This window comes from Kogia breviceps, chromosome 11 (genome assembly GCF_026419965.1).
Source record: "Kogia breviceps isolate mKogBre1 chromosome 11, mKogBre1 haplotype 1, whole genome shotgun sequence".
NCBI classification, from domain to species: Eukaryota; Metazoa; Chordata; class Mammalia; order Artiodactyla; family Physeteridae; genus Kogia; species Kogia breviceps.
This window is the reverse complement of record NC_081320.1, coordinates 58,465,194-58,491,960: the sequence shown is the minus strand read 5'-3', so window position 1 is coordinate 58,491,960 and position 26,767 is coordinate 58,465,194. Positions and strand designations below refer to the sequence as shown.

Below are 26,767 nucleotides of genomic sequence, written 5' to 3'. Positions count from 1 at the left end.
CGGTGGGAGTGCCTTGATCTCCAAGCTGCCCTCACTCGTCTCCACCATCACCTGCATCATCTTGCTTTCCTCTGGAAGCTTCTGGCACTGCTGTGGGTCCAGGTCACCCAGGGCATGGTCGGGAGTAGTGAGGTTGCGGGTTTGGGGGAGAGGGATCTCCTGGGCCCCATTAGGGACGCTTATGTTGGTAGCAGCCTGATCAGCTGTTTGTTGGCATCTGTTTTCCTAACCAAAGACTTATCATGCAAACCAGCCTATTGCGCAGCCCACCCTTCAATTTCCCGATACTCAGTCTCTAGGCACCCGCTCTCCGTCTCATAGAGTCTATTTCTGTGGCTTCTGCCATCCTTTTTATTCGGATTATTCTGGTGTATGTGTGATGGTGTTACACGGTGGTTTTAATTTGCATTTACCCAGTGTCTAAGAAATTGGGAAGCTTTTCATGTGGTTTTGATTTTGCCATTTGGATATTCTCTTTTTGTGAAGTATCCGAGTCTTCTCCCCATTGCATGTGCTACATTTTTCATGTTGATTTGTACGAATGCATTATACATGCTAGATACAAGTCCTTTTTCAGATTTGTGTATTGCAAATATCCTCTCCCTCTGTGAGTTGCTTTTTCACTATCTTAATGATACCTTTTAATGAACAGAAGTTTTTAATCTTCATATATTCCAATTTGTCATTTTCCCCTTTAGATGAGTACTTTTGTGTCCTGTTTAAGAAATCTTGCCTTTCTAACATCATTCACATTTAAATCTGCAATCCATTTGGAAATGCTTTTTGTGAATGGTGTGAGGGGAGTCAAGATTCATTTTTCCTCCCATATGATTATCTGATTGACCAAGCAATGTTTATTGAAGAGACCATCCTTTCCCCATGCATAGGTTTTTAGATGTTTCCATTAAAAGTGACATATGTCATTGGCCAGAGCTAGTCAGATGGCCTTGCCTAGCTTCAAGCGGTCAGGGAAATATAATCCTCCCCTGAGATTGGAAGGTGAAGAAAACTGGAAATATTGGTGAGCACTGTATCGCTCACTCATCAGAGACTGTAACTTGAGTAGTGTGTACAAGACCAGCAGAGTTAAGCCAAAGAAAGTAGAGAAGAGGTAATGATGAATAGAAGAGGAGAAATTAATGAAAGACAATAGAGAGTATCAACCAAAGATTAATAATCAAAGGAGAGAGAATAAACAATATTTGGAATGAAAAATACAGTCACAGTAGTGATTTAAGGAAATAGAACATGTTGGACAGACTTGTGCCAGTACATTTTCTTTTTTTAAAAAATTTTTATTGGAGTATAGTTGATTTACAATGTTGTGTTAGTTTCAGGTGTACAGCAAAGTGAATCAGTTTTATATATATATATATATATATATATATATATATATATATACACACACTTTTTTTTTAGATTCTTTTCCCATATAGGCCATTACAGAGTATTGAGTAGAGTTCCCTGTGCTATACAGCAGGTTCTATTAGTTATCTATTTTATATATAGTAGTGTGTATATGTCAGTCCCAATGCCGGTACATTTTCAAACTTGGGTGAAATATATGAATTCATGGAAATGTATAACTCATCAACACTGAAATGCAGTGAAAGGCCTAAATAGACATGGAAATAATAAATAGAATCAAGAATTTAAAAAGAATCTTTCTACAAAGTTAGCATGAGGCTAAATGATTTTGAGACAGATACTACCTAACCTTCATGGAACATATAATCTATTTCTTTTCTTTATTAAACATTCAACAAATATTTATTGTGTGCCTGTAGCATGCCTACTACTGTTCTAGGCCCTTAGGATACATTGTTAAACAGAACAAAGATTTCTTCCCTCTTGGAGTTTCTAGCAGAGGAGAAAGACAATAAATAATAATAATAAAAAGTAAACGAAACATATTAGAAAGTGATAAGTGCTATGGATAAAACAATAGGTAGAGGTGAGTAAGGGGACTGAGAGTCCTGGGGGTACGGAGTGGGGAGAAGATTGTAGTTTTAAATAGGGTAAGCAGAGGAAACTTCATTGAAAAGATAAAATTTTGGCAAAGATTCAAATAAGATGAGGGGTTTAGCTAAGTGGATATTCCGAAGAAGAGCATTCTAGGAAGAGAGAAGAGCTAAGCAGAGGCCCTAGGACAGGAGCATGCTTAGGGTGTTCAAGTAATAAAAAAGGAGATCAGTGTGACTGGAGCAGGGTGAATGAGAGAGGCCGGATCAAGTAGGATCTTACATGATATTGTAAGAAGTTTGGCTTTTATTCATAGTGAAATGGGAAACCACTATAGGATTTTGAACAGAGGACTCAAAATTTGATTCATGTTTTGCATGGATCACTCTGGCTCCTGAGTGAAGAATAGACTGTGTGTGGCCAGTGGTAGATGTAGGGAGATCTTGTAGAAGTCTATCAAAGTAATACAGGTGAAAGATGGTATTTCTTAGACCAGGTGGTAGCAGTGGAGGTGGATAGTGGTTGCAGTATGATGGTAGAGCCAGCATGATTTCATGGTGAATTGGATGTGGGGTATAAGAGAAGGAAAGAAGTCAAGGATGACTCTGTGGATTTTGACCTGAGCAGCTGATAGGATGGAGTTGCCAGAAGCAGAGATAGGGAAGGTTATGATAGCAGATCTTTGCAGGAAAATCAGGAGTTTGCTTTTGGACATGTTAAGTTTGAGATGACTGTTGGACAACAGAGTTGAGATACCAAGTGGGTATTAGGAGTTTGGAGCACAGGAGAGGTCTGGGATAGGGATACATATTTGGAAATAATCAGCATACATGGTATTTAAAGCTTGCTGAAATCACCAAGGATGTGAGCAGTGATAGACCAAGCCCTGAGGCCTCCAAAATTACAAGGTCAGGGAGAAGAGGAAGAACCAGTAAGAGACTAAGGAGAGACCAGTGAAGTAGGAGGGAATCTGAAAATGTGCAGTACGCTGAAAGCCAAATGTATAAAGGAAAGTGTTCAACTGTTTGACGTGGTGCTGATAGGCCAAGTAAAACGAGAATTGACCAATGGATTTTACAACAGAAGTGATGGAGGTCAGAATAGGTTTTAAAGGGAATGGGAGGAAAGAAATTGGAGACAGTGAATATTGATAATTCTTTTGAGGAATTTGCCAAAAAGGGAAATAAATGGAGTCATCACTTGACAAGAACAGTTTTAGAGGAATGGTAGGGTGACAGCTTGACTGTAATGGGTTTAAGAGAAAATCCATAAGGGAGAAAGTGAAAATAGCAAGTATATATGACTCTCGACATTTTGCTCCAAAGAAATGGGATGGTGGCTGGTGGGGAGAGTGAGTCAAAGAAAACATCTTTAAAATGGGTGAAAAAGAAGTATGTGTGCATGCTGTTGCGAATGATTCAGCAGGGGATAAAAATTAATAATGTAGGAGAGAGAAAGGAGAATCATTGGGGGGATATCCTTGAATAGGTGAAAGCAGATGGAATCTAGTGCCTATGTAGGGGAGAAGGAGTCAGCCTTTAATAGGAGCATGACAAGTTCACCTATGGGACCCAGAAGGCAAAGCATGAGGGTGTAGTTGCTGGTTGGTGGGTAGAAGTAATGATGGAGTCTATGAAATTCTCTTCTGTTTGCTTCAGTGTTCTCAGCAAAGGAGAAAGCAAGATTCAACTCAAGTGAGAGAGAGAGAGAGAGAGAGGATGAAGCAGTGGGAGCCTGGGAAGAGAGGGGTAGGAAATAGTTTTCTAGAGAATCAAAGAGTGACTGGACTACGACATATGGTATGATTGTCACACAGCATTAAGATCATGAATTTGAAGTGAGGCACATCGGCATGGTTGTGAATTTCTCTTCAGCCACATTCAGTTTACAGGTGCAGCATGAGTAAGCAGAGTTGGATTTAGTCAGAGCTGAAGCAAGAAGGGCAAGAGAATGATTATAATCTTGATCTTAGAATCCAAGCTAGAGGAGTAAAGGACATATAGGGATGGAGGGCAGTGAAAAGGTGGCCTGATCAATGGATTGGAAGACCCAGGGAATTGAAGGGTCCCTGGGTTCAAGTACCAGAGTGAGCTAGAAGGATGAGAGATAGTGGTCTGAGAGTGGACTGCAGGGGATTGGTTAGAACCCTACTCCTCCATCCAACTTGGGGTCCAATGAGGCATATTGAGGACGAGCTCATTGCACGGGAGGAGATCAGTGTACCAAGAGGCCTGGGTGGGAAGGATCACCTATGTGTATATTGAAATCACTGAGAGATAAGATGAGAAAGAAGTAAGAATAAGCCAGGAGCTAAATCCTTGAGAAATGAGGGAGAAATGACATGAGAATAGCAAGAATGCAGGGTATTAGGTGATTTAAACTGATGCCAGGAGATTTAAAGATGGGTCTGTATTCTAGGGCCAAAGTTAATTATATAACACCACCTCCTTTGGCTAAATTAGTTAGTCAAAAGGCAGACAAATTTAGAATTTGATATTACTTAATGTCACAGAGCCTGTATTTTATTATTCTTTTCTTTCTCAAAGTGTGCAGAAGAAAGTAACACATATGTTAGCTGATCAAAAACAAGGAATGTATATGTTTTTGAAAATTGGAAAGTGAGTAGTGATAATACTTTCTGAGTTCAGTGCGAAATGTTATTCTCTTTGGGGGTCTTTCATTCTGCTTGTGTCCTAGAACATGGACTAGAAACTACTGAAAAGAACAAAATATGATTTTAACTTTGGGCTTGAAACATTCTGGCTATAAAAAAATGTTTTAAGGGGAGTAAGGAGAGCTAGTACAAAATCGCAGAAATAGCTAGTCAACCAGAGGCAGAAAGAGGAAAGGGAGAGGGAGAGAAAGAGAAAGAAAAAGGAAAGGAAAGAAAAATATAAGTAAAGAAAGAAGATGGCTTTTGCGGAAGAGTACAGTTTAGCCACAAATCTGCACATCACAGAATTGTGAAGTGTTTGAATTCTCTGGGAAACAGAAACAGCATGATGTTTTAAAAGATAAACTTAATATAAGATGAATGAAGAGAGCCTGTGAATTGTATAGTCTTATTTTTCTTTGACTCCTCAAATATTGTTCTGTTCTTACTTGTTTTGAAAGGAATCTCTCATTCTTGACCTAAATTCTTTAAACAAGTGTGTTTGTTTAGTGACTTAGCATACAGAAATATTGTTCTTTGGGCTAGGCCACCCAGTTTAGAAAGCTGAGGGCCTCGGTACTTAAGACTCAAAAGAATGTTGGTAGACGAGAAGGAGATGTACACTTTGTTAATTTCCTCTGTTTCCCATAGAAAGACCATTAAGCTGTGTTTGCAAAGGAAATCGTAAAAAAGAAGCTTTGAGTGATTAACCAAGCAGCTTTATAGCTGCAGTCATCTCTACTGCCTCTTAGAAATAGCATATAAATATAGAAGTAGGGGGAAAATATTTGAGTTACCAGGGTGTGGGTAATGAGTTACTCTGGGAAAGTTAATAATTATGATTTAATCATTTTCTACCACTACAGCACGCATAGAGAGCAAATATACATTATTGTGCCTAATGAAACTGTTAAGAGGCTGAGGTCTGTGTAGGGTGGGGGGTAGAGCCAGGTGGCAGGGGTGACCAAATCAGCCAGGGATACACAGAGCCATCACAAAAATTCAAAATATAGGTCAAAACACTATGTAAAATGTTTATAATATCTAAATGTTAAACATACATAATCATTCTAGCCTAATTGAGATAAAATTAATTTTTAAAAATAATGAAATTGGGCTTCCCTGGTGGTGCAGTGGTTGAGAGTCCGCCTGCCGATGCAGGGGACACGGGTTCGTGCCCCGGCACGGGAGGATCCTGCATGCCGTGGAGCAGCTGGGCCCGTGAGCCATGGCCGCTGAGCCTGCGCGTCCGGAGCCTGTGCTCCGCAATGGGAGAGGCCGCAACAGTGAGAGGCCCATGTACAAAAAAAAAAATAATAAAAATAAAAATAAAAATAATGAAATTGATACTGTAGCAAATGAATAAAATTCAGTTAATCATGAAAAATTGAAACAATATTATTGCATGTTTTAAAAAATAGTGTGATCTTAAAAAACAAAGTGCATTGATGGTGTCATCATTGCAGTATGAGCATAGTTTGGGGTCAGAAATTTCCAGCAGCTTTAAAAACTTAGGCTCTACATTAGTAGCAGAATGGTGAACAGAGGTTTGCTCTAATTCTTAGTATTTTCTTCTTAGCTGTCATTTTAAAATAATTTCTCCTTTTGATCTTTTGTCTTTAGAAACAGCAATTATTTTTATGTTTTAGCACATTACATCCTCACTGCACCCTATGAACTAGCAGGTAGGAAGACTGAGGCACAGAAATAGTAAGTAATTTGCTCATAGACACATAGAAAATCACAAAGTCAAGAAATGAACCCAGATAATCAGACTCTGAAGCTCTTCCTGTTAAACCCTGCAGGGTACACTCTGAGCCTTTCTCAGCCTCAATTCTCTCATCTATAAAAATATGGTCTATAATTCTTATTTCTCATGGTGGTTGCAACAATTAAATAAGATGTGGAGCTTGGGCAGGGGAGATGTTCTTTATCTGTTTCTGTATTGTTTGATTTGTTATAATGAGCATGAATTATTCATGTATTTTTTAATCAAGAAAAAAAATGTTAAGGCCTATAAGAGTGTCTGGCACAGAGAGGCACCCAGTAAAGTCATTATTATGTCTGAGAGCAAAGTCAGAGTTTCCATTTGAATCAATAGGGATTTGTCATCTCTGGAAGCTTGGGTGCAAAGAGAAGAAATAAGATAGAGGAACAGCTAGAAGAGAATCCAGGGTAGAGGTTTTTACTTGCCAGTGAGAGGAGCTTGATCATCTTAAAGTGAGGGTGGGAACCACTGGGAGGGAGACCGCACTGGTTTAGGCAAGTGGGAATTAACCACTGTAGCAAAATTCCAAGGAATTTGGGGTTGGGGGGAGTCCTAGAACCTTGGATGAATTAACTTATTTTGGAGAAGACTAACAGTGACTTGTTAGTCAATAAGGCCCATTTTCTAAGGTAACAAAAAATACCTATCATTTTGGAAAATGAGAAAGGAATTAAAAGAACTCTATGGTTTTCTTTACTTATCTGCCTGGTTCTGGAGGATGTGAGAATAGGTTTTCTGAAGAGGAGCCATCAGTTTATTTTTCCATTTGTGGATTACAATGGTAAAACGACTGTTGGCAAAAGAACATCTTTTCAAGCGGCTTCCCTTGGTGTAGGTCAGAGGGGCAACAAGAGGAGTTATTTCTGCAGCTGGAAAAAAGGTTCAGAGCTGTCTTCCTGGAGACAGCTCTCATTTCAGAGTCTAAAATAGATTTGAATTACTGTGCTATTGGGGAAGCAGGGCCTATTCATTCTAAGCACATCTGTTGGTAACTGTTGAAATTCAAATAAATTCAAATAAAGTCCAAGTAACGCTCGTTTTACACTTATCGATTTCAAGGAGTGTTAAAAGACACTTATACAGAAAACCTACTCTCCAGTCACTGACACTGCCTAAGACACAACATGGAAAGCCTTGATTTTCTGCCAACCATAGTTACTTTGAACCTGAGCCACCACATTTTAATTCCTTTAAAATGCTCCTTCCTCCCTACCTGAACTTTTCAACTGAGATTCATTTTCATTTCAAAAGTTTAAATATGAACTATATCAAACAGTTCTGTATTTTGATTTTGATCATTCTACAGCCTTCAATAGTGAAATGAGGAGGTTAGACTATCAAACTCATAAAGCCAGGATTGAATAAATGCATTTTTCTCTTTGTCTCCTCTCCAGTTTTAGTAAATAAAAAATTTCAGTTAGGTGCTGTGATTAAGGAAACTTGGTATATCTATTTATTTATATATGACTCCAGTCCATAAAGGATTCAAGGCACCTTTAAGAAGGCAAACACAGGACAAAAGAATAAGGGAAATTCCTTTTTTTCAATTAAGCCATGACTCTCTTATAAGGAAATTTGATCTATCAAATGTATAGAAAGAAATAGAACCATTTTAAGGTTGTGAGTTTTAATTTTTTTCTTAATAGTTAAGATTTTGAATAGTGTTTCAAGTACCATATTTATGTCATTACCTTGGAGTTTACAGTGTTACAAGTAGATACCACACCAAGTACATTACATGAATTATCTCCTTTAGTTTAAACCTCATAATTACCCTATGAAGTTTTATTATTTCCATCTTATAGATAAAAGTATCCAAGGCCTACAAATAAATAATTTGCCCAAAGTCACATAACAAGTCAGGATTCAAATCCATGTCTGTTATTCTGAGTTATAAACTCCTAATCTAAATTATGTCTTATACATGGGAGGTGGTGAAAGAGAAGATCAAAGACTGTAAAAGTAAATAGAAATATATTAGAAATTACAGAAAAGAAATTTACATGTAAAAGGAGACATTTGTCTAAATCCAGGCAAACTGTTACAGAAAGTATAACGGTAAAAATAAGGCATCAGGAAGGAAGAAGACAAACATGGTACCAACAGCCCAGAACAAGGCTCCACAGACAAAGGTGTGGCAAAATCACACACTCAATTCTCAAGGTGTGTGCTTGCATTCTCTAGTGCCTTTGGGAAATGTGAGTGCTCTCTGTAAGGTTTTGGAGAGTGAAAGATCCTTACTCTAGGAAACTTAACTTACCAGCTGACACTAATATTTCTGGTTTCTTCTAACTCTTTGCTTTCATCTGTATGTTGAAAATTACAATCAATATTAGAGTCTGTTGTTTAATAACTAGTATTGTTCAACTGCTAGTATAGGGGTTTCCTGCTTCCTTCCCAATCTTATTCACAGAGAAAATGTTATCCATGATTCCACTATTCTTTGTCAACAGTGATTTTCATTTTTGCCTTTTTTGATGTGCATAATAAGTAGAATTATTATTTGGCTCCCTTCCACCATTAAATAATAACATTTTTTTCAGTTTTCATAATTACAATTCTAATGGCTATATAATAGTCTAGTGAATTGATATAGTGTAATTATATTGGGCATTTTTTGTTTGTTTCCAGTATTTTGCTATTATAAATATCCTTCCAAGAAATGATTAATGTATATAATTTAATTGTATTTCTTCATAAGTGAATTGTATGTTTATATCCTTTGACCATTTATCTCTTGAGGTTTTAACATTTTTGAAAATTTGAGTAAGTTCTTTACATATTATATATACTACTTTTCTACCACGATCAATGCAAATGTTTCCCAATTATGTTTCCCTTCTTTTAATTTTGTTAGTTGTACCATTTTTTTACTTGATGTTTTTGAGCTATTTTTTTTTTCCTTTGTGATTTTCATTACTGCCCTAAGCTTTTCAAAGATACTATCCCTCTAAAGATTTCATTAATATTTGATTTTTTTTTCTCATAGCTTTGCTAAGAATTAAAGCAAATATCTACTCTTTAATCCACTAGGGGCTTACTCTGGTAACGTGATATAAGAGCTGATCTAAATCACTTTTTGTTTTGTGTTTGTTTGCCAGTTACCCTGGCAATTATTAGATATAATTAGGCAATTATTACATAGAATTAGACAGTTATTAAATATTATTTTCCTTAATTTTATGATAGTTATATAATACATTACATTTATTTCTTTATGTCCCACACATCTGTATTTTAATCATTTAATTAATATACTTTGTTTTAGGGTTTCCTGGGAACTAGATCAGCATCATAACTTGTGGTTTGTTTGTTAGTGTAGAATTTTAATATTTAACAAATAGTAAGTTTTACTTGGTGAAATTCATTTTCCTATATGATAACAGTACATATCTCAATTTGTTCATCTTGTTTTATATATTCTAATACACCTTTATAGTTTTATTTACATATAGCTCATAAGTCTTTATAATTTTCTTTATAACTGTCATGGGCAATTCTGTTAAGTTTATCCATCCCCTCTTTTTTTTTTTTGATTGGAATTTCTTTGCTTTTTATTACATTATTGAGCTGGTGGTTACCAGGATAAAGACAGCCCCTAATTATGGTAAATTCATTATAAACCCGGTCACTTTGATAAACTCATGGGATAATAAATTTAAACAGATTTCTTAGGATTTTTCTACATTCAATGCTTTCTGCAAATAATCACAGTTTTCTCTCTCCCTTTAGTGTATCATTCTATTGGCACAAATCGAATACCCACTAAATGGCAGTTGCCGTTTGTGTATTAACAAGAATATTAGGTGAGTCAGGAAACTTGAATCCTACTGTCAGTTCCTCAACTAAGAAAGCCATCTATGAAGCACCTTCTGTGGGTCAGGCACCATGCTAAGCACTTTACATAGTCCATCTTGCCTAAGGCTTAGAGTAAGCCTACAGAGTGTATATACTATTAAATATCATAGGTAAGGGAACTGATAGGTAAGTTTAGCAGGTATAGAAGCCAAGGCTGGCCCATGCTAGGCCTCCAATAGCAATAAAAAAATGGAACACAGAAGTGTCTAACCCTGGCAGTCTGTGCATGAAAGGCCGTGGGCCGGTGGCTCTGGAGTCCTTGACCTGGCAGGTTTTTTCACTCCCTGGGGACAGCACTGACCACTAAACTTTGGCCAAGGGTCTGAGGAACTAGGGAGGTATGGAGAAGCTGCATCAGCTCACTTTCATCCTTATCTTGTACATACGCTTCACACTTCCTGCTTCCGGGTCACGCAGTAAATGTGAGTGAAAGCAGTCCTGAAGGAAGTCTGTGTTCCCCTTCTCACCAGCCTTTCAACCCAGATCAGCCTTTTGAGGTCTGGCTTAGCTCAGTCGGTTAAGTAATTTGTCCAAGATTATCAGTGAGTGATGGGTAAGTGGCTTGCTCCACAGCCAGTGGTCTTACGGTGTGGTTTGGGCAGCTCATTTCACCTCTCTGCTATAATTCCCTCATCTGTATAATGAAAGAGTCAGATAAATAATCCAATTCTGACAGGCAGACTGTTGGTGAATACACCTTATATGCTTCTTCAAGACTGCAAATTCCTCAGAGACTATACTTTCCACATTCTTGAATCACTCATATTACTTTGCACAAAACAAATGCTCAATGAATATTTGTTGATGCAGAATGAATGAATGATCAATCAATTGAAGAAAATGTCTTAATGTTTTTCTTTTAAAAAAAAAAAAATTATTTATTTATTTAACTTGGCTGCACCGGATCTTAGTTGTGGCATGCCGTACCTAGTACCCCCGACCAGGGATCGAACCCAGGCCCCCTGCCTTGGGAGCACAGAGTCTTACCCACTGGACCACCAGGGAAGTCCCTCTTAATGCTTTTCTCACACGAGATTTTTAATGCTAGAACACAGGATCCTGCAGGGGCCCCTAAAATCTCATTTCACATTTCAGCTGTGGAATCTTTTATAAAGATAGCATTTGTCATGAGCCTTTTTATAAGAAGATGCTTAGCAGGGGTCAGCTTGTTTTCATCCGAAAAGAATAAAGAATTGAAGTTAGGAAAGCAGGAAGCCTAGAAAGGAGCCAGGTTGGGAGCTGTGGTAGGTAAACTTTCCTCTAACAAAGCTGTTTCGGCTGTTTTTATTTTTGTGCTGCTGTTCTAGCAACACTATGACAAAACTGTGACTATTCAAACTTAATAAAACTAGAGCCTGTGCAAAATCAATTCTGAGTAAATGATGAACTGTGGGGAGCATACCTTAACATCTTTCTGTTTGGGCATGCTGTAGAAAACTACCAAATCTTACGTTCTGTCTGTAATTTAAACACACAATGTTTTAAATGCACCCTTAGAAGATATAATAAAATTACTTGCATATTATTTAATAGTGTGTTCTCTTTTTATGCCAAAAAAAATCCAAAGGAAGCTACCCAGCCCTCAGGAGGCAAAGAATCTGTGGATTTTGTAATTACTGATTTTAAACTTAAAATCTCATTGAAGTCACTAGTTAATATTTCTAAATCTGTATATCTGAAAACTTCTGAGCATGTATACCAACAACCTTCCTGCCCCCTCTGCCATCCCCAGCCAAAGGGGGGAGGGAGGGAAAACCTGTACTGCCAATAGCTACGAAGGTTATTTCTGGAATAAAAACAAGGATTTGCAGCATGCACAAGTGTCTGGTTTTGTCTCTTGAGCTTTACAAAGACCAGCATCATATTGAGACTATAAAATTATTGTTCTCTGAAACTAAAAGAAAAATCTAGGAAAATTAAGCATTTTTGTTGACAATTACTGAAACGTCCAATTTTTTAAACTAAGTTGTTATATAAAAGGAAGCATATGGAGGAAAAGCTATAAGGAGTCAGTGTTTTTTATGAGCCACAGTATTTGCAGGAAAAGAAAACATTACAGAGACCACACCAGTTTCTCTAACATGGATACAAAGGAGAATCACATGATCAAAGCAGCAAGTTTGTGCTGCCACAGTAAAGATCATCGGTGGCACTTTCCATATCCTTTAACTAAACCAAAATACCTGCATTCAGTTGCAACCTGAGAAACAGGCAATAAAGTCACAAATGTCTTTACTTTAAAAAAATTTTTTTACCACTTTGTAATAGTGTTTAGTTTTATTGTCCCAGAACAGGAAAAGGAAAACATCATGTTGATTAAATTTTGGTAATAACTTATTCATTATGGGCATAATTTTTACATCATCAATGTTATTTCAGTTTGCAAGAAGAGGTACAGGGCTTGGTTACAGAAAATGTCACGGCAACCTGAACTGAGATGGTCCTGAATTCTCTAGACTGTTTCAGGTTTCCTAATATTAAAGTTCTGTGCAAGGTAAGGTATGAAAGAAGAAAAAAACCCTTATCTAAACAAGCTTGCTTTTAATAAGTACACCAATAAAGTTTATTTTGACCTTGAGTTAAAATGATCCAGCTCTACTGGATGACTCTAATGGGGCTGTTTTTTTGTATTTATTCAAGTTAAATTTCAGATAAGCCCTTGAATTGTGTGAGCTCAACTATATTCTCTAAAAGAGAGCCAGACTAATGTGAACCTGAATCCAAGTGTACTTTTCCAGTAACATCTGACTAGTTGGATCTCATCTGTCGTGTTATCTCACTATGTCACTCCCAACCACAAGAAACTGAGGATTCGCTCTCACTAGGAGAGACTGATAGCTCTCAGAGTATGGACCAGCTTTGTAGGTATTTAACAGTCCTCCTCTAAGGAATACCAAGCTCTGAGAAATGATTAAGCAGATTTATAGAATCTAACATATTAAGTGAAATCCATTTAGGAGAATTCGGAATGTCAGCATGTGCTGTCTTATAATGAACATCCAAGCCCTGCCTGGTTTGCCTAATAGAGTATTTATAAGGAAAAAGTAAGTTCCAGTTTAACGTAATTTCTTATTAGTTAATATTTAGTCAAACAATAAAATGCAACATTATGCATATCCCTAACTATATTTAGTATAGTAGTTTACATAGCAATTGCTATGGGTTCTATATTTATATATCATACATCTTTTTCTGGAAAAAAAAAATGAAGCTGGCTTAAATAGCTTACGTTTGCCCTTTCTATCATTAGGAGAAATTCCTTTAAAGAAATTATAAATGCCCTAGGTATACTCTTTTTTTTGTTTTTTGTTTTGTTTTGTTTTGCGATACGCGGGCCTCTCACAGTTGTGGCCTCTCCCGTTGCGGAGCACAGGCTCCAGATGCACAGGCTCAGCGGCCATGGCTCATGGGCCCAGCCGCTCTGCGGCATGTGCGATCCTCCCGGACCAGGGCATGAACTTGCATCCCCTGCATCAGCAGGCAGACTCTCAACCACTGTGCCACCAGGGAAGCCCTAGGTATATTCTTTTTAATATTTACTCCCTCTAATCATCCTCTATGTGCGCCTTGATTATTCATTCAGAAATACAGCTAGGTTCTCATCTTTTCAGAAAAAAATCCACATCCTTAGCAAGCTGTACAAGACCCTTCACCATCTAGCCATGGCCCTGGTAATCCATTTTAATCTATAAGAATCTCCCACTCATGGGCTTCCCTGGTGGCGCAGTGGTTGAGAATCCGCCTCCCGATGCAGGGGACACGGGTTCGTGCCCCGGTCTGGGAAGATCCCACATGCCGCGGAGCGGCTGGGCCCGTGAGCCATGGCCGCTGAGCCTGCGCGTCCGGAGCCTGTGCTCCACAACGGGAGAGGCCACAGCAGTGAGAGGCCCGTGTACCGCAAAAAAATAAAAATTAAAAAAAAAAAAAAAAAAAGAATCTCCCACTCAAAATGTCTGGTGTCTCCATGTTGTTAGTTCGGATATTTCAGCCACTATTTTCCTTTGTTAATAACACCTCATAAATATGTTAGTCTAACAGTTTTCAATATTTTAAAACTTATTTACACACGGAGGAAAAATCACTTCTTGCATTATTACCACATTGGAGTTACTAAACCATTGAAAAGACTTAATACCATTGGTAAAATATTACGTAGTATTTAACTCTGGATGTCATTACCTCCCAGCAAGAGAAATTGCCAATAAAATTTCAACATTCATTGTAATGACTCTGACTTTGATCACAAAAGCCAAGTTTTATATTTTGATCTGTGTTCAGATTGTTCTTCCCCATAGGGAAGAGAAAAAAAAGAAGAAATGTTTTATTCCCTTAGGCATTTATCAAACTCATTCATAATCTTTTATTAATTTAAAATTGATACATATTCATTGGAGAATTTTGAAAATAATTTGAAAACAAGCAAAAAACGAAAGAAACTACCCATATTTCAGGAGATACCCACTATTACCACTTTTTATGTCTTTCAAATATTTTTCTGTCAGGATATTTTTTTTTACAAAAGTGAGGTCATACTATATACTGCAAAACTATACTGTTTTGCAGCTTGCTTTTAAAAAACTTAATACCATATATTTTTTTAAATTTTATTTATTTATTTACTTTTGGCTGCATTGGGTCTTTGTTGCTGCAAACGGACGTTCTCTAGTTGTGGCGAGCAGGGGCTACTCTTCGTTGTGGTGTGCGGGCTTCTCATTGCGGTGGCTTCTCTTGTTGCGGAGCACGGGCTCTAGGCGCACAGGCTTTGGTAGTTGTGGCACATTGGCTCAGTAGTTGTGGCTCACGGGCTTAATTGCTCCGTGGCACATGGAATCTTACCGGACCAGGGCTCAAACCTGTGTCCCCTGCATTGGCAGGTGGATTCTTAACCACTGTGCCACCAGGGCAGTCCCCAGAAAACTTAATGCCTTATTAAAAATGTCTTTACTGGTAAAAATTCATCTTCATAATTTTAACAGCTATCATTCCTTTATCTGGAAATACAGTAACTTATTTAACCAATTCCCAGTTATTGGACATTTAAATTGCCTGAACTATTTTCCTGTTACATACAATACAATGTACATCCTTGAGGCAAAATCTTTACATACATCCTCAATGATACTTTAGGATAAATTTTTAGGAGTAGAATCACTGAGTCACATTTTTAAAAATAATTTTTATTGTAGTATAGTTGATTTACAATGTTGTGTTAGTTTCTGCTCTACAGCAAAGTGAATAAGTTATACATATGCATATATCCACTCTTTTTAAGATTCTTTTCCCATATAGGTTATTATAGAGAATTGAGTAGAGTTCCCTGTTCTATACAGTAGGTCCTTATTAGTTATCTATTTTATATATAGTAGTGTATATATATCAATCCCAGTCTCCCAGTTTATCCCCCTTTTCCCCCCCATAACCATAAGTCTGTTTTCTACATCTGTGACTCTATTTCTGTTTTATAAATAAGTTCATTTGTACCACAGTGTTTTAGATTCCACATGTAAGCGATGTCATATGGTATTTGTCTTTCTCTGCCTTCCTTCACTCAGTATGACAATCTCTAGGTCCATCCTTGTGCTGCAAATGGCATTATTTCATTCTTTTTTATGGCTGAGTAATATTCCATTGTATATATGTACCACATTTTCTTTATCCATTTCTCTGCTTATGGACATTTAGGTTGCTTCCATGTCTTGGCTATTGTAAATAGTGCTGCAATGAACACTGGAGTGCATGTATCTTTTCGAATTATGGTTTTCTCCGGATATATGCCCAAGAGTGGTATTGCTGGGTCATATGTTATTTCTATATTTAGTTTTTTAAGGAACCTCCATACTATTCTCCATAATGGTTGTACCAATTTACATTTCCACCAACATTGTAGGAGGGTTCCCTTTTCTCCACACCTTCTTCAGCATTTATTGTTTGTAGATTTTTTGATGATGGCCAATTTGACCAGTGTGAGGCTGAATCACATTTTATTTATCTAATTAGGCAATACATGATAGATGTACAAAAATTCAAAAGGAACAATAAGATATTCAATGAAAAATAAGCCTTCCTCCTTGCCTTCCCTCCAGATATTCTTCTCCCTCCTAGAAGGCAGCTACTTTTAGTAGTTTTCATTTATTTTTGCAGAAATATTTCACGCATTTATAAGCTTTTACATATAAATCCTTCAGTATGCATATTAAGAAATTGGTAAAATGGTTTCAATAGTGAAATTTGCTTTATAATTTCATATGCTAGATAATCATAGGCACAAAACTTTCTACAATAAAGCAACATTGAGTTATTTCAGTTCTGTATTATCCCTTAATTTAGATTATACCTTTATATAATAATATATCATTTATCAACTACCGTTAATATTTTTATCTTCATGGTACACTTTTTAAACTTTTTATTATAGAAGGTTTCAAACACACTTGAAAGTAGAATAATACAATGAAGCCCCAAGTATCCAACTAGTATGCACATTTTAAGTCTTTTAATAAACAGTGCCAAGTTTTTCTCTATAAAAGTTTTTTACTGATTTATGCTCCTATCTACATATGAGATTTATATTATCTTCATTTTTGTACTGTTGAATTTTATAGCTGCTGCATCCAATGTTATAGGTATATGTTTTTAGGTAAGAGTAACTCTTACCTGGCAGGGATGGAAAGTGATAGGAAAAATAAGGCATAGTAACTTTTGTTGCAATAGAACAATAGCTTTAATCTAGCACAGTAATGCCAGTCAATTTAGTGTTGCTTCCTGGTTCAGTGTGTTTGAAAGAATGATGAGAACAGATGCAGGATCTGTGGTTTCGGAAAAATGCTAGGATTGATTAACAATGTCTACTACAGGGAAAGCGGGGAGGACTGTTGGCATTCAAGTCATATAGTTTGCTGATTCTGCTTTAGCTTATGAGCATAGCAGCATGCTTTTGTAGCATTCTTTTGCTTAGTAGCCATAAAAACCAATTTGGCTTATTAAAAGATGATGAGACATTTCTGTGTACCTATAGATTCCCCAATGCCTGATGTTATACTGACAGGTTTTCTTAAAAATAAGTTGCTCTTTTTTTTTTTTTTTTTTTTTTTTTTTAATCTGCGTTGAGTCCTTGTTGCTGCATGTGGGTTTTCTCTAGCTGTGGCGAGCAGGGGCTACTCTTCGTTGTGGTGCACGGGTCTCTCATTGCAGTGGCTTCTCTTGTTCTGGAGCATGGGCTCTAGGTGCATGGGCTTCAGTAGTTGCGGCACATGGTCTCAGTAGTTGTGGCTCACAGGCTTTGTTGCTCCGCGGCATGTGGGATCTTCCCAGACCAGGGATCGAACCCGTGTCCCCTGCATTGGCAGGCGGATTCTCAACCACTGCACCACCAGGGAAGTGCCATACGTTGCTCTTTTGAAATGAACTCAGTGATGTTGGAACATATGTAAAGAGAATGCTGCTGCACCATCATTAGGGGAGCAAGTGCAGGGGTTGTATCGTTAGAAGCAGGAAAGGATGACATTTGTCCAGTCACACAGCTTTACCTGGCTCCAAGCAGGAGCATGGATTTGTTGAAGTCTGTGTTGTGGTTTGTGGTCATGGAACAGAGAAGCTAACTGACCCATGGTGAATCAAACCCCAAATCTTCTCACTTTAAATTCCATGTTCTCATTTACTGAGCTAACCCAGCCACAACAAGAGTAAACTAAAAACCAACGTAAAGTATATCAAGTATTTGAGAACTGCTTTTTCATAAACCAATGGATTGGTAAATCTGGAAGGCATCTTGGAGATCATTTAGACCAGGCTTTGGCAAACTACATCCCAAGGGCCAAATACAGCCCACTGCCTGTTTTTGTAATTAGAGTTGTATTGTAATACAGCCAGGTCCGTCGGTTTATGTACTGTCTGTGGCTGCTTTTGCACTACAACAGCAGAGCTGAATAGTTGTGACAGATTATACTGACCACAAAGCCTGAAATATTTATTATCTGGCCCTTTATAGAAAAAAAATTGCCAACCTATTATTTAAACCAAACTTTTCATTTTAGAGATGTGGAGATTGGGAATCAAGTAGGTAACGTGAGAAAACAGCAGGCAGAATTCCCCAAATCCCCAATGTCAGGATCCAGAGCTATCATCTCTTAAGATTTTGGTAAGATAGAGAGCGTTTTTACATCTTCTGGAAGCCCTACTCCACCTTTTTAGGCAGAGTGTCACTCCCTTCTCCACTGCCTTTCAGGCTTACCCAATAAAGACAATGAGAACGCCCTCCTCTACTCATACAATACCTCACACATTCCTTAATCATTGCATTTATTATGCTGAATTGTAATCATTTGCTTTTCCCACTAAATTCTGAGTTCATTGGAGGCAGGGACCATGCCATATTTGTCTTTGTAGCCCAGATTACAGAACAGATATCTAATAACTACATGCTCAGTGGTTTGCATTTGCCACTTCATCTTCTGTGGCTATTTTAAGGTAAACTTCAACTATTGTGAAGATAAAATGCAAACATTGTGATTTATAATTTTCTATTCCTGACCAACAGCCCCCACTTAGATCCATCAATAGGAGATGTCCAGAGCCAAATACTATGGATGGTAGGCAAAAGTCTCAAATATTTTCATTGTATTTGCTAAGAAATGGCCTCAGAGCCAGTCTTGACCTATATTCCTGGCAAACCGACAAGAGCCTGATGTAAATCAAGGGCAATGAGGATGCAAAAGAGATGAAAGATGTTTAGAATCAGTGGGACATTATGGTTGATTGACTGTGCACGGATGTTGAGTGTCAGAGACTCTCCAGATTCTGTCAAATTTCAGAATGCAGGAGGAAGAGCATATCGGATGAGGGAGGTGTGAGTGGGAAGGGGGTACAGGGTGTGGGTGGAGGTAGATACAATACAATCAAGTGGGGAGATTCAGTGGACAGTGGATTGATTATATGAATCTGGAACTTTCATGCTAAGTCTAGGTTTAGATGAAATCATTCAAAGAGTAGATAGACATTAAGAGAGGAGGGGATTCGGAGCAGAAACCCAGAGATCACCAAAGTAAGGACTGAACACAGTAAGAGGAACTCCCACTGAGAAGGGACCCCTGGAGATGTAGGAGGAAGACAAAAGGTGGTGTTCTAGAAGCCTAGGTGGAGAGGAGAGATGCCAAGTAAAAATATTTTTAGGGCAAAAAATATATGATTCTTTGGATTTAGTGATTTGGAGGTGTCTGATAACCTTTTGTCTATCCGATCAATCCTTTCACACACTGGCAACTGGAAATATTTTGGAAGTAAAGGAAAACTTTTCTTATGTCAGTCACTAAAAGTATAAAGCTGGTAGGAAAGATGATTTGCTTTTACACAAATTTGTTCAACAACGACCTTTTCCAGAATATGTGTATCAAATGAGGATTTATGCTTCCATTATCTCAGGCTTATAATAAGTTCTAATAAAAACCCATTTGTGCTGTTCAGATTATACTCTCCAAATGGATGGTTTGTCATCATCTGATATTTTATGCTGATTTGAGTACTTTTATATGATGGGCCTAAAATAAAACAAAACCTCAATACATAAAATCATGTCCAAATGGGAGTTGTCTTGAGCTAGAATATCTAAAATCTTTTTTAAAAGGTTAAAAAGCAATGCTTATTTAGTGTATGGTAACAGTCAATAAGTATTTGTTGAATGAATGTGTAAATAAATAAATGGTATATTCTCCTATAATTTTTCAACTATATATTGTGGTGATTTTAAAACAAGTCCACAAATTTTTTGACACTCCTCTCACTAAAAGTGGGATCTAATTCCCATCCCCCTGAATAGGGACCAATTTTAGTGACTGGCTTTTTTTTTTTTTTTTTTTTGGCTTTACGCGGGCCTCTCACTGTTGTGGCCTCTCCCGTTGCGGAGCACAGGCTCCGGACACGCAGGCTCAGCGGCCATGGCTCACGGGCCCAGCCGCTCTGCGGCACGTGGGATCTTCCCAGACCGGGGCACGAACCCGTGTCCCCTGCAACGGCAGGCGGGCTCTCAACCACTGCACCACCAGGGAAGCCCAGTGACTGGCTTTTAACAGATAGAACGCAGTGGACCTGACCCTGAGAGTCTTCCAAGACTAGGTTAGAATAGACAGTCCTCTTCTGCCTGGCTGACTCGTTCTACTGGACCCTGTGACTTCGGGCCCTTGAGCTGACAGACATGTAAGAAGTCTAGCTACCTGAAGCCACCATGCTGGAAAGACCACATAGGCATGGAGAGAGTTGTCCGAGGAACCTCAGCCGTTCACAGCCCCAGGTGACTGAGTTTTCCCAGGATCACCTGCCACAACTCTGAGTGACTGAGCCATCCAGTTATTCCAGTCCTCAGCCTTTAAGCCACCCTCTACAGCATGCATGGCAGGGATGAGTTCTCCCCACTAAGCTCTGTCCACATTGTAGACTTGTAAGCAGGATATATATTGTTTAAGTCTCTAGGTTTGAGGGTAGCAACCACAGTAATGGGAACATTCCCTAATTAGAACATCGGCTATATGTTGCCATGAGATTATTATTGCTTGGTCGCCATGGAGAACATTATGATCCTTTAACACATTCCCATTCTGGCTAATTCTCTCTGTGGCAAGGGGGCATTCTTGCAGTCACCTACTACTCCAGTAGCCACTGGGTAGAACAGCCTTCACTTCCTTTACCTTTCCTAAATCTAGGGGAAAATATCAGAAATGTTGCCTTCTAAAATTGAAACAAGTAAAATCACCTCTTTCAAAGCAAACTGCCTTAAGATGGGGTTTGTATACATGTTATAATAAGTGATAGGTTTTTCCTTGTCTCTGCCCTAAATACAAGGACGTACTGGAATATGTTTCAGTATAATCAGAGAGTATTCTCAGGACAGGAACATAGTAACTGTAAAGAAAACCACAGCCTCATTAACCTGTGTGAGGCAGTGATGTGGTAAGTGAAAAATGGTGGGTGGTGTAGAGTTTTTTAAAGGTGATCGATACCACCATTTCAGTGTTTTCTAGGGAAGAAGGTTTTATCATTATACATTTTCTAGGCCAAAATATGCCTAAACTGGAGAAAGAACAATCTGTTGTAATTCTGTCTCATTAGTGTGCTTCCCCAATTGGGAAATTCTTGTATAGATGGATGATATATTTGACAAATAGAGCACCCAATATAAATGAATACATGGTATTGTATTTTTATAAATTGATCTCCTATGAATTTGGTTAGTATACATTTGTTCCCCTGAACTTGATCATTTCAGAGAAAGCTTTTAATATCAATTTCCTAGACCACTGAAGACCATTGGCATCTCCACCAATGTAACGATGCCTCATAGGGTTCTATAGGAAGCTGCTAGCTAGTTTCTTTCTTTGATGTAAGTTTAGCTATAGCAGGAAATGGTGTGTGATTAGAAGAGGCTCCCAAACATAAGTCCTCATCTGGATGACTGCCAGATCAAATAGTACTTTCTGGACCCAGTGTCAGGGAGTCTGGTTTCTTCCACAGCAGGACCCATCTTCTGGCTTTAGCTTCATGGTTATAACTTTTGAGACCTCAGACTTCTAATTCTATTCAAATGTAAACATACAACTCTGGTGAGTTTAGATTTACATGCCTAGTTTTAATGGCCTCATCTGCAAGTCATTTGGAAAACTAAATATGACAGTCGTTTACTATATAAGTAGCTTTCAATTCAAAAGAGGGAGATGTAATTAATTAAACTGCATTCTGATTCTAGTACTACACATTCTTTAATCATTTTATTAATCGCTTCAGAGAAATCAAGCAATTTTAAAATGCAATATTAAAATTACGTAGAATTTTACCTTAGAAGAGGGGGAGACATTACATCTGTCAACTTCTTCCATTAAATCCTTTTCTTCTCCCTTTTAGCCTCTAATCCTTCCCTCTTTCACTTTTTCACCTCCCACTAGATAGGTAACTTGGATATACAGATGATGTCCTTTTATTTATCTAAGATTAATCCAGCTGTTAATAAGTTAGATTTTTTTATGAAAAATACAACAGTTTTAAGTCATCCTACAAGCGTATACTATTTAAATTTGTTATCAGGGTGACACCACTTATGAGCTGAAATGGCCTTCTTACCTCCTATCATGAACCTCCCTATGAACTGAGTCACATGCTTACATTTAAAGATAAAACACCCTCCTAGGGGAAAACGAGAATGGAAAAATTTTTTTTCAAACCCTGGGAAGTTCAAAAAGATAAGCCATTTCCCTGAGACATCTCCATAAAGAAGAGTTTCACTATTTTGATTTCCTGTTAGATATTTAAAGGTATTCTGAAAGCCCCCATCTTCAGGGTTAACATGTAAGTGCAGTAAGCTCTGTCACAGACGGTCCCTTTAAAACGCAGCCCAACAGTCTATGACATTTAATTTTTCTGATTTTCCACCTATCAAATCTCCTGCTTGATCAGTGGTACTTGGGTCATTAGCTGCCTCTCCATTCTACCTTCGAACTATTCTTTTGATTCAATTCCGCACAAATGATTTCAGAGTGACTGTCAGGGAGATGCTTTGTGAGTTTGTCTTTAAAAGTCAGTGCAGTCACCTCTCGTCTAGGCTTCCACTAGGCTGGCGGGCCTGGGAGAGCCGAGGCCCCAGCTCCTACAGCAGCCGCAGCAAAGCGCTGCTCGCGGCGCTCCATCAGCACCACACTCGCTGGAGGCTGCAGCCGGGTGGGTGCCCGCAGCGCCCACCCCCGCGCTCAGCGGAGCATCCAGCCCGAAGCTGTCCTTGGCCTGGGGGTGGCGGCTGAGAGTTCTCTGTCCAATTGTTCAAGGCCCGGGTCAGGACGCCGGCCACGGAGACGGCTGCCCTGTAGTAGATACATCTTTTTGTGACCTCAGAACGATGCGTGTCTCGCTGTAATGGAAAAGGTATCTAGCAAAGTCGGCTGTAAAACAAAACTCTATAAATAAATCTCCATATCCCTGTCCAATAATTTCCTTTATAAAAATCAAGGAAACAGCATCAAGGAGAAAAAGAAAAAAGCAAAACACAATCCTCACATCTTTATATGTTTAAACCTCACTTTGTTCCCAGCATGACTTAAAGTGATTTGTAAGGCTATGTAAAACTGTAACAGGAGAGTGTACATTTACAAGTGGAAAAGGAAAAAAAAAACAAGGGTGGAGACATAAAATAGAGCCAGGAACTAGGCTTTAAAAACTGTCTGAAATAATGGCCTCTGCTCTGGGCTGGTCACAATTTGGCTCTAAACTATCTAGTAGCCCTTTGTCAAATAATGGCATCACCTCAACAATTCAATTTGCTTATGAGCATTTTGAGGGAGGTGGAGAGAGAGGTCAGGGTGAGGGGTGAAAATACAGGCGAGTGTGGCCAACTCCCTTCTCATTTGGCTCCATGTAGGAGTAGATTTTAACATATCAGAACAGAAAACATCCTAGACCGTGTGTCCTTAAAGCAATCCTCCGACTATTGTTCTTCTGAGGCAAGGCGCTTGTAAATACGGGAAGGCATTGAGTTCAGAGCAGAGGCAGGCTTGGCATGCCAAAAACAGAACCTTAAAGTTGTGTAAAACTGCTGTGTCTCTCCTCTCCTCCACAGTCAGACAGCTCAAGAGATTGATCTGTTCTTGCTGTCTTCATTTCTTCACTTCCCCCTCACTCCTAAAACCATTCTAATCCGGATTCTACCCCCACCACGTCACTGAATCTGATCTTGCAAAGGTCTCCAAAGTATTCTTCAGTTCATCTTTTATTTGGGTCTCTGGAGCATTTAGAAGTTGACGTCTCTCTCCTTCTTAAAAATATTCTTTGTACTTAGTTTTCCTAATGTTGCAGGAAGGGGAATCCCTTTTAGGGTCCAAGAGTGGGCCCTTGTCTAACACTCGGAAATGAATTGTCCGAGGCACACACATGCTGACAAAACAAGAGACTTTATTGGCAAGGGGCACCAGGGCAGAGAGCAGCAGGGTAAGGGAACCCAGGAGAACTGCTCTGACACGTGGCTCACAGTCTCAGGGTTTACGGTAATGGGTTTAGTTTCCCAGTTGTCTCTGGCCAATCATCTTGCTTGGCCCATAATTGGTCTGACCCAGGGTCCTTCTTGGTGGCGTGCGCATCTCTCAGACGACGGGTTCCAGCGAGAAGGATTCTGGGTGGCTGGTAGGATATATTATTGGCTGGCGTCTCCTCCCTCCTTTTGGCCCCTCCCGGATTCTCCCAGTTCGTTTTTGGTGACAGCACCACATTCTTTATCAGGACCTCCTGTTGTGAGACAACTCATGCAAGTGGTAATCATGCCTGGTCAAGGCAGACCGTTTCCGTCAACAGTTCCCTAACACTGACACCACACTTCATGGTTATTTCCCTCTTCTCTGGTCATTCCTTCTACATCTCCTCCATCTGCTTCCCTTTTCCACCTGACCCTTCAGTGTTGGTGTTCCTTGGGATTCTGTTCTAGTGCTGAAGAGAACTCCAGATCTGAGAGAGTTCACGAAAGTGTTGCTGTCATACAGACCAGCAAAAATAATATTTCTCATCTTTTGTATCCCATAGTGTAGAGTTTCACGAAGTTCTTGTTAACCAAATAGCAGTGGTAGACATGGTATGTTGCCTTGCTCAGCCTCTGTTCCAAATGCCTTCTGGTGCCTTTCCTTTACTGCAGACTCTGGAGAGCTAGGAGCTATGTTTCTCAGACTCCCTTGCAGCTAGAGTTTCAAATGTGATTTTGGTGTCATCAATCAGAAGTTCTCGTGTGGAATTTGGAACTGAATTGGGTGAGCAGGTGAGGATCTAGCAAACATTACAAGGCTCTGGAGCCAACAATTCTGGTAGGGGCTTCATGACTCCTGGACTGCAGTCGGGGTAGTGTGTTCATAAATGCAGCGATTTTGGTGGCAGCCTCCTGACTTCTAGCAGCTCCCTTAATGGGCCTATCAGAAAAAAAAAAAAAAAATTGTCCAAGCTTTGGAAATGGAGATTAGGGACTGTCTTTCAGGGAAGTGCTGGGTATTGTCTAGTGGAGCTTTATGGAATTTTCAGATGCTATACAAATGTGCACTTGATTGATTTTCTGTTGACCGGGTTATTTTACAACTCTGTAAGGTAGAAAGTTACTTGTAACAAACTACAGAAATGCAAACACTTCTTGTCCATAGCAAAGCAAATTAGTTTTTCTCCGATAGATATACAATCAGCTTTTGCCCTGAAAATAAGATAATCCCAAACATTACTTTTTCGTTGCCCTAGGAATACACTAATATAGGAACCACTAGCCACATGTGGCTGTTGAGCACTTTAATGTGGCACGTTTGAATTGAGATGTGTTGTAAGTGTAAGATACACACAGATTTCAAAGACTTGATATAAAAGTGTGTAAAATAGCATGTTTATTTTATTTATTGTTTATATACATTATATTTTAATATTTTGGATATATTGGACTAAATAAAATATATTAAAATTAATTTACCTATTTTTTACTTTTAATGTGACTCCTAGAAAATTTTTAATTATACATGAGGCTCACATTAAAAGGCTGTTGGACAGTGCCGCCTTCTAGAATTTTAACCAATTTTTCATCTATTAGCAAGTTGAGTTCAGCATTCGTGATTGTATGCATGAATATATATGTGTGTGTGCCTAAATTCTCCTTTGAACCAGATGTAACATCTTCCAGGTTCCCTCATTAATTAATGTGTTGAATAGAAATCTTTGACTCGTCATAATGTATTTGCATGAGAATCACAGTTTTAACATTTTATACTTTAGCAGCCAATTCTACAGAGTTGCTCCAACAGGGCCATCCAAATCTGTTCTTCCAGACCTTCCAGTGATTGTGTAATGACCTACTTTGCAATATTAAATTCCACTGTAAAATAGCTAAGGTGGTTTTCATTACCTGTTACTGTACCCTGTCTGATACAATAGCTAAAAATTATTGAGTGCTTACTATTCTCTAGATATTGTGTAAAATGCTTTACACAGATTCTCTTGTTTAATCTTCATAACAACTCTCTGGGGTAGGCTATATACGCTCCTTTTTTTATAGATGAGGCACTGAGGGTTTAAGAAAGTTGCCCAAGATGACCAGTTAAGAACTGGTAACCGGATTCACATCCAAGCAGAATGACCCGCAAGTCCACTCCATTACCACTGTGCTGCCAGCATTTATTTTCTTTCTACAAAATGAAACAGAAGAGCATATCTGTCACTTTGTTGACCTGGAAACTGTGGTGTGGCAGAGAAGCTAGAGGTTTCAATCATGCCTTCACTTCTTCTGCCTTCTCTGCATCCAGGCCCTTGATTCAGATTGGCTGGTTTTCAGAATCTCAGACATAGCTCATGCCTGGGTAGCTCTTCCAGACTCTCCCCCAGATGAGGAGGTTGAGTGACATGCTATTTCCCACTGCAGCCGAGAAGCAGCTCCACCAAGAACAAGAGGTTTTACTAGTGGAATTGCACTGAAGTGTGTGACTTGGAGGCTCACAGAGCTTGCTAAGCAGGCTGTCCATCATCTTTGGCAAACGTAGAGAACAATT

General features: G+C 38.7%; 2 protein-coding genes across 2 annotated transcripts in view; one reads left to right on the top strand and one right to left on the bottom strand.

Annotated features, from left to right (window-relative positions):
* ACYP2 (acylphosphatase 2) overlaps window positions 1-26,767 on the top strand; it is a 177,600-nt gene that overhangs the window by 140,377 nt on the left and 10,456 nt on the right. The window lies entirely within an intron of this gene.
* TSPYL6 (TSPY like 6) overlaps window positions 1-26,767 on the bottom strand; it is a 35,575-nt gene that overhangs the window by 1,069 nt on the left and 7,739 nt on the right. The window contains 1 exon segment of the mRNA XM_067008281.1: window positions 22,918-23,124. Coding sequence (XP_066864382.1) covers window positions 22,918-23,124 — 207 coding nt within the window.